The sequence below is a fragment of the Olea europaea genome, unplaced genomic scaffold (genome assembly GCF_002742605.1).
Source record: "Olea europaea var. sylvestris unplaced genomic scaffold, O_europaea_v1 scaffold2689, whole genome shotgun sequence".
Lineage (NCBI taxonomy): Eukaryota > Viridiplantae > Streptophyta > Magnoliopsida > Lamiales > Oleaceae > Olea > Olea europaea.
In genome coordinates, this window is record NW_019245279.1 from 11,799 (window position 1) to 27,966 (window position 16,168).

The window sequence follows — 16,168 nt, forward strand, 5'->3', positions numbered from 1 at the left end:
CCCCCACCCCCAAAACTCCAATTAAAAACAATTTCTCAAACTCAAAATTGCATATATCAGAATTTTTGGGGTATTGATTTCTTAATGTTATTCTCCTAGTTCTCTCATAGTATGGGTTCAATTCTCTTCGTGTTTATCTAAACTCACTGTCTATTTGATGTAGGAGCGCCACCATTAAATCTCAGTCTTTATCTTTTCCTTTTCCATTTCTTCTTTTAATTCAAAATAAGTGTGTTATTGTCTTTTTAAATGGAAATGGATGGTTTCCATCCATTAGGGACCAAAAGTGCTGTAAAGAACAACAGTTAATGAGCCATGTGCTCCAAATAGAATGTTGGGGACCTCAATTCTCTACTTCACATAGGTTTGGGACGTCAGCTGGAATTTTCCTTCTTTTTCACTAATCACTATAAAAATTTTAAATACTGTTTATCTTATGCCTAAGTTCTTTAGGTCCATACCAATTCTAATCTCAATTAAATATGATTTAGTTCCCGACCAGCAAGTCCCCCAATAAGAGAAAATATGTCACTTCTGCTCATCTCTCTCTCAGACTACTGATTTTATTTTGGAAAAATTAGGCTTAGCTCCCCAACCTTTCCTTTAGTGTGACACTATCTCCCTAACCTTTAAAACTGAGTTTTGACTCCCCAACCTATTGATCATTAAGGTTGGTTCCCACATGACCAAACGTTACTTTGATAGTTAAAAACTCAAAATTTCTCTAAAAGGACTTTTACGCTCTTACATAAAACTAAATATTTATCGAGAAAAAAAAAGTACCGCAAAAATTTGTCGAACAAGGAACAAACTGAAAAGGAAAAGAATTCATTCTTCTCCCCCATCTGCCCAACTCCCAACACCGCCACCGGCCCCATCTTCCCCTGCCACCTGCAATGAAATTGAATATGTCAAGGTGGCAGCAGCATACTGGTTCTTCGCTCTCGGTGGCGATGGCTATTATGGCCATTTGATAAGAATGAATGGGGGAAGAAGCCTGATTTTTTATTATATCTATTTTACACAAAATTCCATTAAGCATTAGATTACCTCAAATTTTTTACATATGCGATTAAAATTTCAAATTCAAAGCCCAAAATCAAAGAATTATTACACTTCCATCTCTATCTGCAAGATTTAACCCTAATCCTAGATAAAATGTAAGCCCTTTCACCCCTGATCCTTCTAGCCAACCCAACTCATAGTGTTAGTTTCACTTTGGTTACCATTTTTTATTACATTCACTTAATATCCATTTTTATTTGTATTTAGTCGCTTTTTCTACCACCATTTGCTAAATTATCAGGAAAAAAGGCGGAACATTTTACACGTGAAAGGAAAAGGTGATGTTGGGTCCATGTCAGTTGATTACTGTTACTCCGATATTTGTGAATTAGTTTTGTATTAATCTAGGGAGGTCACAAATAAGTTTTGAGATATTATATTTTCGATGTTATACGTTTCTCAGATTGGTCAGCTTTTGCTGGAATGTTTGGTTCTTCTTGGATACTTTGCATTGTTCCATCCTGAGAATCAAGCTGTCCTTCGCTGGGGAAAGAGCCCGACCATCCTTCACAAGGTCAGTGAATTTGTAATGAAATTTCATACTTGCATGTATGTATGTTCACCTAAGCTTTAAAAAATGTAATTATAACTAGGTTACGGATGAGAAATTAAGTTATAATAATAAATACTTTGTGTTGGCCAGAACTTATTAAGAGTTCCGTACCTTGCTGTCAAAACTTTAGAAACTTTCACAAGAACATATTACTTAAGGCGAAGTACATTTAAGCTTGGCCAAACGTGTTGTATATCGCAAATATCTCGAATGTTGGATTAAAGAATCTAATTTATCCGACCTGTGTGTAATTATAACTAGGTTACGGATGAGAAATTAAGTTATAATAATAAATACTTTGTGTTGGCCAGAACTTATTAAGAGTTCCGTACCTTGCTGTCAAAACTTTAGAAACTTTCACAAGAACATATTACTTAAGGCGACTTAAGTACATTTAAGCTTGGCCAAACGTGTTGTATATCGCAAATATCTCGAATGTTGGATTAAAGAATCTAATTTATCCGACCTGTAACACAGGTCTGCGATTTGCCATTTGTGTTCTTTAGTGATCCCGAGTTGATGCCAATATTAGCCGGCACATTGGTGGCTACCTCATTTGGATGTGAACAAAACAAGGATGTTATTCAGCAGGAACTCAGTGTGGACATGCTTCTTTCCTTGCTCAAATCATGCAAAAACAGTCAGTGCAATTCGACCTTAAACAGCACGCCAGCAGAAGAGTCTGCTCTTGAATTTAAAAAACTACCGGTTGATGCGTCCCAGAAATCATACCGAAACAATCTAAGAAGCAGTCGAGGAGTTCCCCAGAGAGGGTTTCTGCCTGCCAGTAATATGAGAACAATGAAGGCGCGAAACCTGAAAGACACCAAAGCTGCAAAGCTTTGTGAAGAGGTGTGTTTGGGGACTGGTCAATCTTCGTCTGAAACTTCTGCCTTAATGTTGAGATTTCCCATAAGCTTCATCAACAAAGCAGAGCAGTTTTTTGCAGCTGAAACAACCGGGCTAAGCGAAGGTGATTATTGATATGGAAGCTTGTATGTTTAGAGGGAATTCATGAACAGCACATTTTACAATGAAAAGAAATGGAGAAACTTTGGTATTATAAAACCTTGTATGGAAATGACTTATATCATATAAATTTATTTTCATACAAATTGTTGAAATGAAGTTCAGTGGTGATTAGTGTAATACTGCAATAGACGCGATGACCTTCAGGTAAATTAAACCAGAAAAAAATGGAGTTAAAATCTTGAACTTTGAAGTAGAATGAAGCATTCTCATTAATTAAAATCTTGTTGACACAGCAATAGATACTAGTTCATGGATTATTTTGTTCTCATTTCTAGAACAAAATGGCACGAAACACAATTAACATATTGTAACAAAGCAATAATATCTGTAAGAACCACTTCATTTGGAGCAAATGGAAAGGCTCTGAACAAGTATTACAAGTATGAATGTCAAGATTTGTTAGTTCAAAATCAGTTTCAAACCAGAACAATCAGTATCTGATACAATATAAACTACTTTGAGCTTGTTTTGAGCACCAAACAAGAATGGCTGCAATTTCTGCAAAAACTATTGACATATTTGTTTTAATATTTCAAGGTAATTTGACCATAACATACTACAAACACTGCAAGAGCTTCCAAGACGGAGGATAACCTTTGCATCAGGATATCGTTTAAATTGAACGTAAACTTACTGTTATCAACTTCCTTTTTCATTGTACAAATTCCGATGCTTGGCTATCAGCATATATTGATTTTGCAGGAATTACAGGGATCTTCTGGTTCTGGGTTTTTCCTTGTCTCTGTAGGAATGACTTTGGAGGCTTCACTAGCAGAGCACATAATTTCTGAAGAACTCATGGGCTTAACTTGCTCTTGATTTTTCTTCGGTTCTAGTAACATTTACTCCAGAATATGCACTCCCAGGAACCTCAACTAACAGATCATCCTCCACACTCTTTGGTTGAATTTCTGACTCTTTGTAGCCCTGAAATTTGAAACGCTACAAATGCAAAAAAATTCATAGAACGTAGTCAAAATAAGTAACATAAGAAGCAGATAAAAGTGATTTACTTTAAGTGCTTATAAGTTGTGAATCCTACGAAATATATGGATAAAAAGTGAGTATTAAGTTGAGGTCCTAGGATATATATGAATGAAAAAATAAGTTTGACCAACTTAAATTATAATTTAAGCTTTTCCATACATACATCTTTTATCTTTAAAATATCGAGTTTCATTCATGTTCTAGCCACACTAAGTTACAAATATCATAGTACGTATCTCCACATGTTATTGAAGAAAACCATAGTGTTGATTGCATATCAGAACTGAATATAGACCAATGTCTTGACCAATGCACAATCTGTGTGTCCGTGTCATTAGGTGATCTCCAAACCAAGCATAAACCGACTGCACTCAAATACTATTATGAAACCATGTTCAATGTATAAATTAATGCTAGTTGTTAAAGCAAAGAACACTAATTTTGTGATAATCACCGTACCTCCAGTACAAGATCAATTGGCCTGGGCTTTTCCTCATTAATGAGGCCACTCGTAATGCCTTTGAGTAGGTTTTTTGCCTTATTCCTCGTCTTACGTCGGTCAGCACATTGTTCAGCAGTAACGTCAGCATGACAAGCAACACAAAGGGTCCTCATGTTTTCTAGCTTGCATTCACCTGAAGAACTTAGAGAAGTCGTATCAAGAACATAAAAAGAAAGAATTCACCAGACTAATCTCCCAGAGGATTGAAGCTCAAATACCAGTGGGCAGTGGTATCACATGGATCGACCTCCCATTTCACAAATATACGAACCAAATGATCAAGCAAAATAAGTAGTCAAATGGCCAGAAATATTAAGAGGTCTTGAAAGGAAAAGAAGGCCACTTGGGTCTTGGAAGAAGAGGATCATAATGGCAAGAACCCATTTTGCCTCAAATCATAATCTTTTAGTTATTTATCATTTAAAATTCTACATTTATGGTCATATGACAAATGTACAACATTAACATGAATTTCTTTTTTTACTTATTAAATCATCTTAGACATTTGTCATAAATGAAACTGGGAGAAGAGATATTCTTAAAACAATCTTGAAGGTATGACTATAACGTACCTCCCCCTCGATAGACAGGTATAATGTGGTCCGCGTGCCATGCATTGCCTTCTGTAGGATCATGAACGAGCTTATCCAGACTGTGAAAACCAAACAAATAATTCCAAATTTTAAAAGAAGATCAAAATAGAAGTGAGACGGGAGGGATAAAGGTAATCACTGCAATTCATATGCCTCGGATCCAATGACCCCTATAATCAGTTATTCTATATGTGGATAAAAGCATAAAATGGATATGAATTTTTGGTAACTGTGTTGAGATGTCACCCCTCAACGACAATTTATTTATGTATTACTGAAAGATGAAAACTTTAGTAATATAGAGAGAACTTTCATCTTCTGTTATATTAAAATGCAGAAACATGAACCTGTTTATTGGCTAAAAATACAGACTGCAAAACATGTCCTAGATCCAAGTCACTAGAAAAGCAAAAATTGTTATTTAACCTCCATATTAGCTCTTTAAATGTGCAATCTAAAGTTTTATTATCTCTAAATTTACTTATTGGAGTTATTTGTGTCCAACTCAAGCATAAATTATATTTTGCAATTCTACATCTTCCTTCCACATATTATTCCAAATGGATTACCATATATTGTTGGAAACTGGTGAGTTCAACCAATTCTTTGGTGCTTCCAACACTCCAGAAACTACTCCCTTATAAGACCATGATTTCAATGGTCTAAATTATTTTACAATTCCAGATGATTTGGGTGATGACTAAGGGAGAATGAATCCAATCAACCAGGATGATGGATTTGGATGATTTTGAAGAAGATGATGAAATGGTGACAATTGGTTCAAGTAACAAATGACAACTGAACAAACAAATAGCTACGGGTGCAATAGTAGACGGACAATCAGGGCAAAAAGCACTATATAAATACTGAAAAGTGAAATTAGCTTGGCTAAAGGGTATCAACACAACCCATCTAAATAGACACTATAAATGATGTAGCAATCACACAGTTCTCCTTATGTAAGTTCTAGTACTAATCTTAACAACTGGGTCATTTCGCAAGAGAATATGCACGAAAGGCATGGAGATGTTCGTACTAGTGGTGAGTTTCCGCTTAGCATGGTGGGAAGAATTAACTTGACCAACTTTATACAAAAATAACTTCAACCGAAGTACAAACCCTATTCTAGAAACACTCTTCGTTCAGATGCTATTTATACAATTAAAAAAGGCTTGGATAATGTGTACATTAAATAGGTATACTGATGTTTTATCATTTATTAGTTTGACTTGTGATTCAATAATAACCATAAAGGTTACATAGTTTCTAATGCACATTACATAGATAAACAGTGAAAAATATACCCCCAAAAAAATAATAAATAAATAAATAAATTGATGTATCTAAAGTAATTGAATATTCCCCATAATGAACTAAATATGTTTAATGTTTTAATGAATATTATTAGAGAATTTAGTTGTGAAACTAAAATCCACGGTTTTACTTTCAACAATGTGTCAATCAACACAATAGTTCATTGAAAAATTAACTGGACAACCTAACTAAAATTTTGGTGGTATACTATTTCATGTCTGTTACGTTTGTCATATTTTTAATTGAAGTACCAAAGATGGGCTAAAACTTATAAAAAGACAATAAAAAAAATTAGGTACGCTCTTAACTTTATTATGATCTCCCCTAACACACAAGTATTCGATGATTTATGCATAGAAAATGGACTAAAAGCAAGAACATTTATCACATATGTAGACCATAGATGGAACTCATCTTATCTCATACTAAAATTTTGTGAAATTTACAAAAATCTCATTACTACTTATTACAACAATCAACACTCACACGATGTAGAAATTATTTACACGACTATGACTAGAAATTTCCATATCACATGAGAAATTTTTCAAAAGGTTTTTGGTGCTACAAACGCATGTTCAGGCATATATTATCCTACCAATCCACTTATTCTTACTCATTTTTATTATATTTTTTATAATTTCAATAGGCACAAAACATTTCCTATTTTCTAATATTTTGTAAGCAATGAAGGCTAAATTTAGAAAATATTGAGAAAAATTGCCTACTTTATTTTTGTTAACTTTAGTAGTCAACCCTAGGTTTAATTTAAAGGATGTAAAACACATTGTATTTGCAATTTCAAACAAATTAACTTATGGGTCTTGAGTTACACACGGTAATTTAGAGAAAAGTTTATATAAGATGTAAGAGCTATATGTCGAAAAGAATGGTACGAACGTTTGACAACCCTATGTGGCAAAGTTACTTCTTCGTCACATAACAACAATTTATAGAGATACTTTAGTTCTTGTACGGGTACTCAACATTATAGTACTTCGTTACAGGTGAAATTTTGCAGACGACATTCATAGTATTTTAGATGAGGAAAAAAGAAATTATTTTGACATATTTTGGTGGTAGATAATGAACGAGGTGAATATCCAATTGTGTCTATTATAGCACATGATCTACTAACAACTCTAGTATGTACTATAGCATCGAAGTTTGCTTTTAATGTAGGTGGCAGGATTCTGTTTGATTACAAATCAAAGAAAACATAATAGAGAATTTAAAATATTTAAAAGATTGAGAAGATGTAGAGCTCCGAATCAAGATAAAGTGGACAGATTAATAGCCGAAGATTTTCAAGATCTAACTTCAAGATTTGTAAGTATTTTTAACATTAGTTTATTGGTTTTTAGACTTTATAGAAAAAATTGTACACGTAATAGCCTATTCGTGTACAATTTTAACTCCGCCTATGTTAAAATTAGCTTATCCAAAACCCTAAAAAGAGGGTTTCAAATTATTAGCACCATATTTCATTCTGAATTTTTTAATTTCTGTTATTAATTTCTTTTCAAAATAATGAAAATGATCATGGACTCATGAACAGCTTAGCTCAGCCCACAAGTCAAAGTACCGGAATCGAGACTAGTTTGTGGACACAAACTGAGCTTGTGAGTCTAAGGGCCGAGCCGACTCAATTTGGCTCAGCTTATTGCCATCCTCGCCCATATAGCTTCTATGGTGGGTAGAAACATACAAGTCTGACCAATCTCCAACTCCATGGAGTTGATTAGCGACGACATAATCATCAAGCTTTCAGAATCCCAAGTCTAGAACTTAGGGTCATCTTCTTCAGGTGCCTTAGTCGACCAGTCATATATTCGTATATGGATTTCCCATGGATATATAGTTTAAATGATTGAGATCGACATCGACAATAATGACGCAATAAAATCACTGGGACAAACTAGAATATCTGATAATATGTACCAGATAATTTCAGTTCGTATGAACTGGAGGAAAAAACAACACAACAGATTCAGGACTTCTATTCTAAAGGGGAACCAAAGCACCGATAGAAAGATGCAATACTTTAGTGTTGTAGAGAGAAAACTATCATCTTCTGTCATACTAAAATATAGAATACATGAGCTTATTTATAGGCTACTAAAGAAACAATTTTTTGTATTGAATTGAATTATTACACAGACCTACCACACCCTATTTATAATACACAACATAGTAAGGAAAAGGAAATACAAATCTTCTAACTGTAGAAACAACTCTACCTTCCAAATACTCTGAACACATAATCACACATAATCTTTAATTGATGGAAATTCCCATATCCGGTTTCCTACACTCCCCCGCAAGTTGAACTATATATGTTAATCATGTTCAACTTGCAGTTGAGTTCATCGAAGTTTTGTCAGGGTAATCCTTCGGTAAAAATGTCTACACTAGGGACTTAAGTCATACAAATGGTTCCATCTTCCACCTTTTCTTTAATAAAGTTTCTATTAACCTCTACATGTTTGGTTTTATCATGTTGAACTGGATTGAGAGAAATGTTGATAGTTGCTTTGTTATCACAACAAAGTTTAACTGGATGTTCTATGTCAATTTTCAGTACTTCTAAGAGTTTTTTTTATCCATAATCCTTCACATATCTCTTGTACAACTGATCTAAATTCAACCTCAGCACTACTTCTTGCTACTACATTCTGTTTTTGCTTATTCAAGTTACCTAGTTTCCCCACACAAAGGTACAGTACCAGTGGTGGATGTTTTGTCTTCAATCGATCTAGTATAGTCTGCATCAGTAAATACTTCCAACTTTCTTCCTTTTCAGGGGGAGAAATCGGAAAACAAAGTGACAAGAAGATTCTAGTTTACTCAAGGAAGCCTAAATCAAAGTATAAGGATACCCACACAATTGGGGCACCAAAAGAGTCAGAACCGGTGGTCGGACCTGATGAGGACGAGAAACTCAATACAATCATATCTCCTGATAATGATCTACCCATCGCTCTCAGAAAATAAACTCGATCATGTACCCTTCATCCTATTTCAAAATTTACATCTTATAACAATCTATCTGCAGGATTTCGTGCTTTTACAGCTAACCTTGATAAAACAGAAATTCCAAAAAATATTTAGGAGGCCCTGGCATCACCAAAATGGAAAGAGGCAGTTATGGAAGAAATGAGAGCTCTAAAGAAACTTGGGGAGTAGTAAGCCTACCAAAAGGAAAGAAATCAGTTGGATGCAAATAGGTCTTCAATGTAAAGTACAAGGCTAATTGGAAAATTGAACGCTACAAGGCACGTCTAGTTGCCAAAGGGTATACATAAACATATGCATAAACTACACATAAACATTTGCACCGGCGGCAAAACTATATACAATTCGAGTTCTTCTATCCTTAGCAATGAATCTTGATTGGCCCCTCCAACAATTAAATATTAAGAACGCATTCCTGAATAGAGAATTGGAAGAGGAAGAATACATGACGATACCACCAGACTTCAACAAAAGTAATGAAGAAAATCAAGTATGCAAACTCAGGAAGTCTCTATATGGTCTCAAGGTCACCCAGAGCATGGTTCAACAGATTTGCAAAAGAATTGAGAACCCACGGATACCAGCAAGGGCACTCTGATCATACTTTGTTCTTCTAACAATCCAGAGATAGAAAAAAGGCGATCTTAATTGTATATGTTGATGATATAATTCTGACTGGGATAACATAGTAGAGATGGAAAGATTAAAGAAGTGCTTAGCCACAAAATTTGAAATAAAGGACCTGGGACAAATGCGGTTCTTTTTAGGGGTGGAGATCGCAAGAACAAAGAAGAAATTAGCAGAGCAATTGGAATTTTTTGTTAGTTGGCTAATAGATAGTAGGTTACAGGACAAATTTGGGACATGGAGGGCATAATCAAGTGTTATGGATTCAGAAATTTGAATACCCCCTTTTCCCGCAACTAACCATCTGCAATTTTTACCTTAACATCTCCAACACAAGTTGGGTATAACGAGAATAGTTGGTATGAATCCGTCGTGATTGGATGCACTAGAATCAATAATCCAAGAGGTTTTATATTTTGTATGAGCTAGAGAACTAGAAGGACCTTTGGAAGAGGACTAACTAAATGTTTGAAGACTGGAGAATATCTGATAGAGCTGCTCCGTATGTTCGGAATTGAATGCACCATTTGAAGTAAAATTTATTGTCTCAGCTTAGTACCCCTTGTTCCGAATATTTTGCCTTGGTTTCCAGTCGATGGTTTTCCATGAATTTCCTAACAAGTATCTTCTTCATGCCTCGGCCTGCGACAGTGTTCACACCATTGTCGTACCCATTGTTTTTGGTTTGGCCCATTTGTAGCCCCCTTTAAAGAAAAGCTTAATACACTCTCTCCACTAGAATTTTGAAGACCATGCTCAAAACCCATTAATTTTAAACTTCTAGTGTCCAACCCATTGTTAACAGGCCCAACAGACTTGAGCCCAACCAATTTAGAGTTTTTTAGAAACGGCCCACTCCCATTACTCCTTGAGTTGGCGGCTAACATCTCTCCCGTCACTCCAGAAGCTCCGATCGTCTCCTTCATCGTCACTGATCGCCGCGCTTCTTCCCGGCAAACTTCAGCAAAAACCTTCGAGTCGACGGCCTAAAATTCTGCGTCTCACATTGTCTAATTTGCGATTTAATCCAGCAAGAAATTCATACTCTTTCATTCTCCCGCATCTTCTTGTACAATAAAGTTAATCCAAATGGTCACTAAACTAAGTAAAAAGTTTTCACCGGATCACTGAACTTTAAAAATCACCTAAGTCATCACTGAACTTTGCAAAAAATTTACATGGGGTCATTGAACTTAAAAAATAACTACATTTATCACTGAACTTATCTAAAGATTTCCACAGGGTCATTGAACTTCGCAAAAAGTTTCCCAAGGGTCATCAAACTTAGTGACTCCTGGGAAAGTTTTTCTAAAATTCAGTGATGAATGGTATAATTTTTAGTTTAATGACTTCGTGGAAACCTTTTACAAAGTTCAGTGACCCTATGAAAATATTTTGCAAAATTCAGGGATGACTTGAGTGATTTTTAAAGTTCAGTGACCTGATTAAAATTTTTTGCAAAGTTCAGTGACCATTTAGGTTATTAACTCGTACAGTGAGCAATCACCTGGGCACTTCCATTCTTTTTCTATGCTAAGATCTAATTCTTGCCAAAGGTTCGCCATTTCCATGTAATATTCTATTACATCCCTGGGTCCTTGTCGAGTCCGCCAGAGTCGAGTCCCGATTTCGAAAATATGGGACGAGTCTTCAAAATATAAGTATCCTTTACTGAGTCCCAAATGTCCTTTGCTGTCGGGAGGAAAAGGTATGTCTTATCAATGGTCGTTTCATGGAATTCACCAACCAAGCAGTAACCATGGAATTTTCGAATTTTCACTTCTGCAACAGAGCTGCATCACCAACTTCCCTTTTCCGTCAATAACCAATTTTACAGATTGGGCCCATTCACGGTAGTTCCTTCCATTCAACTTCTCCACCGTGAGTTGGAAGGAAGAGTTTTCAAGTCCGTGATGGCCAATTGGGACCAACCTCTGTTTCGAAGCTTGATGTTTCAGAGGTTGTTGACTCCCTACTATTAGTGGGGAATTCCGTCATGTATTTGCTAAGTTAGAAACCTAACTCTGATACCATGAAGAAATAATTTTCTGTATTGAATTGAATTATTACAAAGGCCTACCACACCCTATTTATAATACATGACATAGTAAGGAAAAGGAAATACAAATCTTCTAACTATAGAAACAATTCTACCTTCTAAATATTCTGAACACATAATCACACATAATCTTTAATTGATGGAACTTCCCATATCCGGTTTCCTACAGCTACAGACTGCAAAACGTGTTCCTAAATAAAAGTCAATAGAAAAGGAAAAAGAAGTTCTGTCTACAATTAGAAATTATTATCTACAAAATCAAATCCTATCTATTTTCCATAAGTAAACTGCACAAATTCAGGGAACTACAATCAAGAAATCAATGCCGAAGTTCAGGGGGAAAAATCCTATAGAAATCTCTGGATCTTCCACAATTACAGTATTACCTAGCCACCCAACCATCTCTTACATCTCAAATACATATACAAAATTCTAAAAATAAAAAAGCATAATCCTTCAACAGATTTAATTTGATGCTATAATTTTTCTTGGCAGCAATATTCAGGTAGGAGGGAATATTCCTCTGCTTTGATTCTTGAATTTTATTGTATACTTTCTTATGATGACTATCGACACCAAGCCGAGACTACCTGCACAAAGGCATCTCCTGCCTCCTTTCTAACCCAAACATAGTCACAACCAGAACCAAAAACCACCTAACTTTTAAGAGGCAAAGTGGCAAAGTGTTATCAACCAAGTACAAATAAGCCAAGTCCTAATCCCCAAATTTAACAAGTCCTCAAAGGATCACAGGTACCACTGTATACATTCCAAGTCCATAAAGTGTAACTATTCGTGAAGTTAATGATTCATAGTGGTTCACCATATGATGGTGTTAAGCTTAACAGTGACATGCTTGTAAATGTATTCAATGGCAAGGATAGCTTTATCGTGTAAATGAATGAAAACGGTATACCATATATAGATGAATGCATGTGAAAAGCAGGGAAAAATCTATAAACTAGAAGCCATAAAGAACTTTAATACGACAGATTTACAAAGTAACTTGATAATTATGTGCAAGAACTTACAGTTTCTTGCGCTTTGCTATATTAGGAGCCACTTTCTTGATATAGTCTTTTCGTTTCTCTAATGATAAAGGTCTCAAGTGCTCAACGAGTTTGTGACAGTGTAAACAGCAATTGGTACAGATACCACGTTCAATTTGGAAAAGCCCCTAAACAACCACCTCCCAATGTTAATTCCAGTAATGAGTTCAGAAATTTTTCTAGCCAACAGAACCTTAAAATTATATTATACAGTTAAAATATAGCAGTAAGGTAGGATCCAAGTCCAAACCTCACGAAGATATCTATAGCTAGTTCTTGATTTATATTCTTCATAGCATCCCAAACAACAGAAGAGGTCCTCAAAGTATTGAGGCGTCTTGGCCATATTTTTCCTGCCATTGAGAATAATCACACTCATGCCAAGTTCTTCTAGAGAAAAAAGAGAAGTTAATTAGCCATACTTGCAAGGAGTCTGACAGAGCTTGCAGAGTGGTTCATTCATATCAGACCATCCCTGTAAGTAAAGTTTCTCCTTTTTATGATCCCTATGGAGTTTGACTGTTCTCCAAGCAGCATTTGATGGTAATGGATGGCTTATCTCCAGCAAAGGTGTTTTGCGCCTCTTGCTTCGTTCCTTCAGCAATCCCTAAGAGAGAACAGTGTGATTGTTGGTCAACAAAATTCTTGTAGGATTAAAAGCATCTCATGAAACAATGGCTGTAGGTCAACAGTTGACAGATGTATTTAAACATGTTTCAGTAAGTTGAAATTGGCTGGCTACAATACCTAAAATGGAGAATATATTACACGTACACACCTCATTATCATGGTTGAGACTTTCATTCAAATAGCACAATTCATTAGACAATGGAAGTTGTAGAGGTTTGCCAGATAATTTTCTCTTCTCAATAGGCCTCAACTTGTTCCATTCGTGGATGAATTCAATAATGGCAGATCTAAATCTTGGATCATCTTTGATATATTTGCACTTCCTTTTCTCATTGTCCTCCACAATAGGATGCAACTCAAATTCCTCTGGTAGGAAATTTTGAAAAAGTGGCCTTGGTCTTGAATCTAATCCATGAGAGCAAAAGTATAAGTGGATCCTTCCAGTGTATTGGCTAACCTGAAATAGAAAGTTTTCAGGAAAATATCAATAACTACACGGTCATCAGCTTCTCTTTGATGCTTATGAGGCACAAAGAAACACATCATTATTCTTTTATGTATTATATTTTGCATGGAATACAAAAGCATTCTGAAATTTGAGACCGACAATTATAAATCCTTGTTCCTTGGACAAGATGTTTCTAATTATTGAGTAGATATGGGGAAGACAGAGATGAGAGACTTTGGCAATGCTTTAGTAGCAGGAGTTTTCAGCAACAAGCCAACATTTTTCTGTGAAAAAGTAATTCCAGTTTTCTGTTTTCACTGGGTTTAGATTAAAAATTGAAGGAACTAACCACATAACCATAGTATGTTAATGTGGGTTTTTGAAGAATACATGATAAGACTTCAGTCTTCACACATATAGCCAACTATCTAAATCATGCATTAAGAGTCAACCCAGTAATTCTTTGCGTTTCTCAAGGAATAGAATCTAAAAGATTCCAATGATAATAACCTACTTAACCAAAAATGTGTCAATAGTTTACCTCAAAGCGGAGTGTGGTAGATTGATTACAGCTATCAGCTCCAGATTCAATTAACTTGGCAGATCCATAACCATCATCATTTAATTTTGTATCAGGAAACATCTTCTTTACCCGATTTTCCGATGCAAAACCATCCAACATTCAAGTTATAACAGAGAGAAAAATTCATAGAAAGATTGAAAGAAATAAACAATTAAAAAAAAGTTATTGCTTGATCTGTTTGTGTTAGAAAAGCATAAAGATCCATGCCTTACCTTCAGCAATTGGTCCTCAACATCACTTGCTTCTTCTAAACTATGAGAACCAATTCTGCTAGCAGCTTCAGATTTAGCTAAGGGGGCAGACTCTTCATATCTTGGAAAAGTGTGCTTTCGATTTTCATCCAGATAACAGGAAACACAGTAAGGAATAAAGTCAAAGATCATTTCTGAAGAGAAGTAAAAGAAACTATAACACTAAATTCACTACCTCAAGATGAAGCCTATCTCTCTGAGATGATACAATATTAGTTTTATTATGTTCCTCATCATTCACCACCACATGTGAGTCGCACACATCCTTATGAGGCTCTGACTCTTGATCAGAGTGAACACTATGAGGTTGCAGAACCTTTATTTCAGTTATACCAGTATCTTTTGTAATATCTGGCAAAAATTGTTTGCTTTCCTCAAAAATTTTTCCAGTAGTTTCAAGATGGGAAACTCTGTCAACCTGTGTGGCATAAGAACCCAATTTATTAATACCCAGACATGTAAATAAAGGAAACTTTAGTGTTGTAGAGAGAAAACTATCATCTTCTGTCATACTAAAATATAGAATACATGAGCTTATTTATAGGCTACTAAAGAAACAATTTTTTGTATTGAATTGAATTATTACACAGACCTACCACACCCTATTTATAATACACAACATAGTAAGGAAAAGGAAATACAAATCTTCTAACTGTAGAAACAACTCTACCTTCCAAATACTCTGAACACATAATCACACATAATCTTTAATTGATGGAAATTCCCATATCCGGTTTCCTACACTCCCCCGCAAGTTGAACTATATATGTTAATCATGTTCAACTTGCAGTTGAGTTCATCGAAGTTTTGTCAGGGTAATCCTTCGGTAAAAATGTCTACACTAGGGACTTAAGTCATACAAATGGTTCCATCTTCCACCTTTTCTTTAATAAAGTTTCTATTAACCTCTACATGTTTGGTTTTATCATGTTGAACTGGATTGAGAGAAATGTTGATAGTTGCTTTGTTATCACAACAAAGTTTAACTGGATGTTCTATGTCAATTTTCAGTACTTCTAAGAGTTTTTTTTATCCATAATCCTTCACATATCTCTTGTACAACTGATCTAAATTCAACCTCAGCACTACTTCTTGCTACTACATTCTGTTTTTGCTTATTCAAGTTACCTAGTTTCCCCACACAAAGGTACAGTACCAGTGGTGGATGTTTTGTCTTCAATCGATCTAGTATAGTCTGCATCAGTAAATACTTCCAACTTTCTTCCTTTTCAGGGGGAGAAATCGGAAAACAAAGTGACAAGAAGATTCTAGTTTACTCAAGGAAGCCTAAATCAAAGTATAAGGATACCCACACAATTGGGGCACCAAAAGAGTCAGAACCGGTGGTCGGACCTGATGAGGACGAGAAACTCAATACAATCATATCTCCTGATAATGATCTACCCATCGCTCTCAGAAAATAAACTCGATCATGTACCCTTCATCCTATTTCAAAATTT

General features: G+C 35.3%; 2 protein-coding genes across 5 annotated transcripts in view; one reads left to right on the top strand and one right to left on the bottom strand.

Annotated features, from left to right (window-relative positions):
• LOC111383430 overlaps positions 1 to 2,729 on the top strand; it is an 11,508-nt gene extending 8,779 nt beyond the window's left edge. For 2 of the 4 annotated variants that reach the window (XM_023007539.1, XM_023007540.1), the window contains 2 exons: positions 1,469 to 1,579; positions 2,096 to 2,729. In XM_023007539.1, the coding sequence (XP_022863307.1) occupies positions 1,469 to 1,579; positions 2,096 to 2,602 (618 nt within the window). In that variant the 3' untranslated portion in view covers positions 2,603 to 2,729. Of the gene's footprint in view, positions 1 to 1,306; positions 1,580 to 2,095 lie in introns of all 4 variants that reach the window. The other 2 variants (XM_023007541.1, XR_002700742.1) reach the window with 2 other exon arrangements.
• A 243-nt stretch (positions 2,730 to 2,972) lies between these two features.
• On the bottom strand, positions 2,973 to 16,116 carry LOC111383431 (DNA annealing helicase and endonuclease ZRANB3-like). The gene is made up of 13 exons (XM_023007542.1): positions 16,018 to 16,116; positions 15,837 to 15,933; positions 15,324 to 15,390; positions 14,884 to 15,220; positions 14,670 to 14,783; positions 14,416 to 14,520; positions 13,575 to 13,883; positions 13,219 to 13,403; positions 13,047 to 13,149; positions 12,779 to 12,924; positions 4,712 to 4,791; positions 4,097 to 4,272; positions 2,973 to 3,592 (listed from the first exon to the last, which is right to left on the bottom strand). The coding sequence occupies exons 1-13, from the start codon at positions 16,114 to 16,116 to the stop codon at positions 3,455 to 3,457; spliced, it is 1,956 nt and encodes a 651-aa protein (XP_022863310.1). The 3' UTR covers positions 2,973 to 3,454.
• Between the last annotated feature and the right edge of the window lie 52 nt (positions 16,117 to 16,168).

What these genes read in the sequence shown, in the direction of transcription:
- LOC111383431 (XM_023007542.1), bottom strand. Translation starts at nt 16,116, where the DNA reads ATGGGTAGATCATTATCAGGAGATATGATTGTATTGAGTTTCTCGTCC. An exon ending in CTACCACACTCCGCTTTGAG is followed by an intron (nt 13,884 to 14,415) that starts GTAAACTATTGA and finishes TTTCTATTTCAG; the next exon opens with GTTAGCCAATACACTGGAAG. An exon ending in ATAGCAAAGCGCAAGAAACT is followed by an intron (nt 4,792 to 12,778) that starts GTAAGTTCTTGC and finishes TGGTTTTCACAG; the next exon opens with TCTGGATAAGCTCGTTCATG.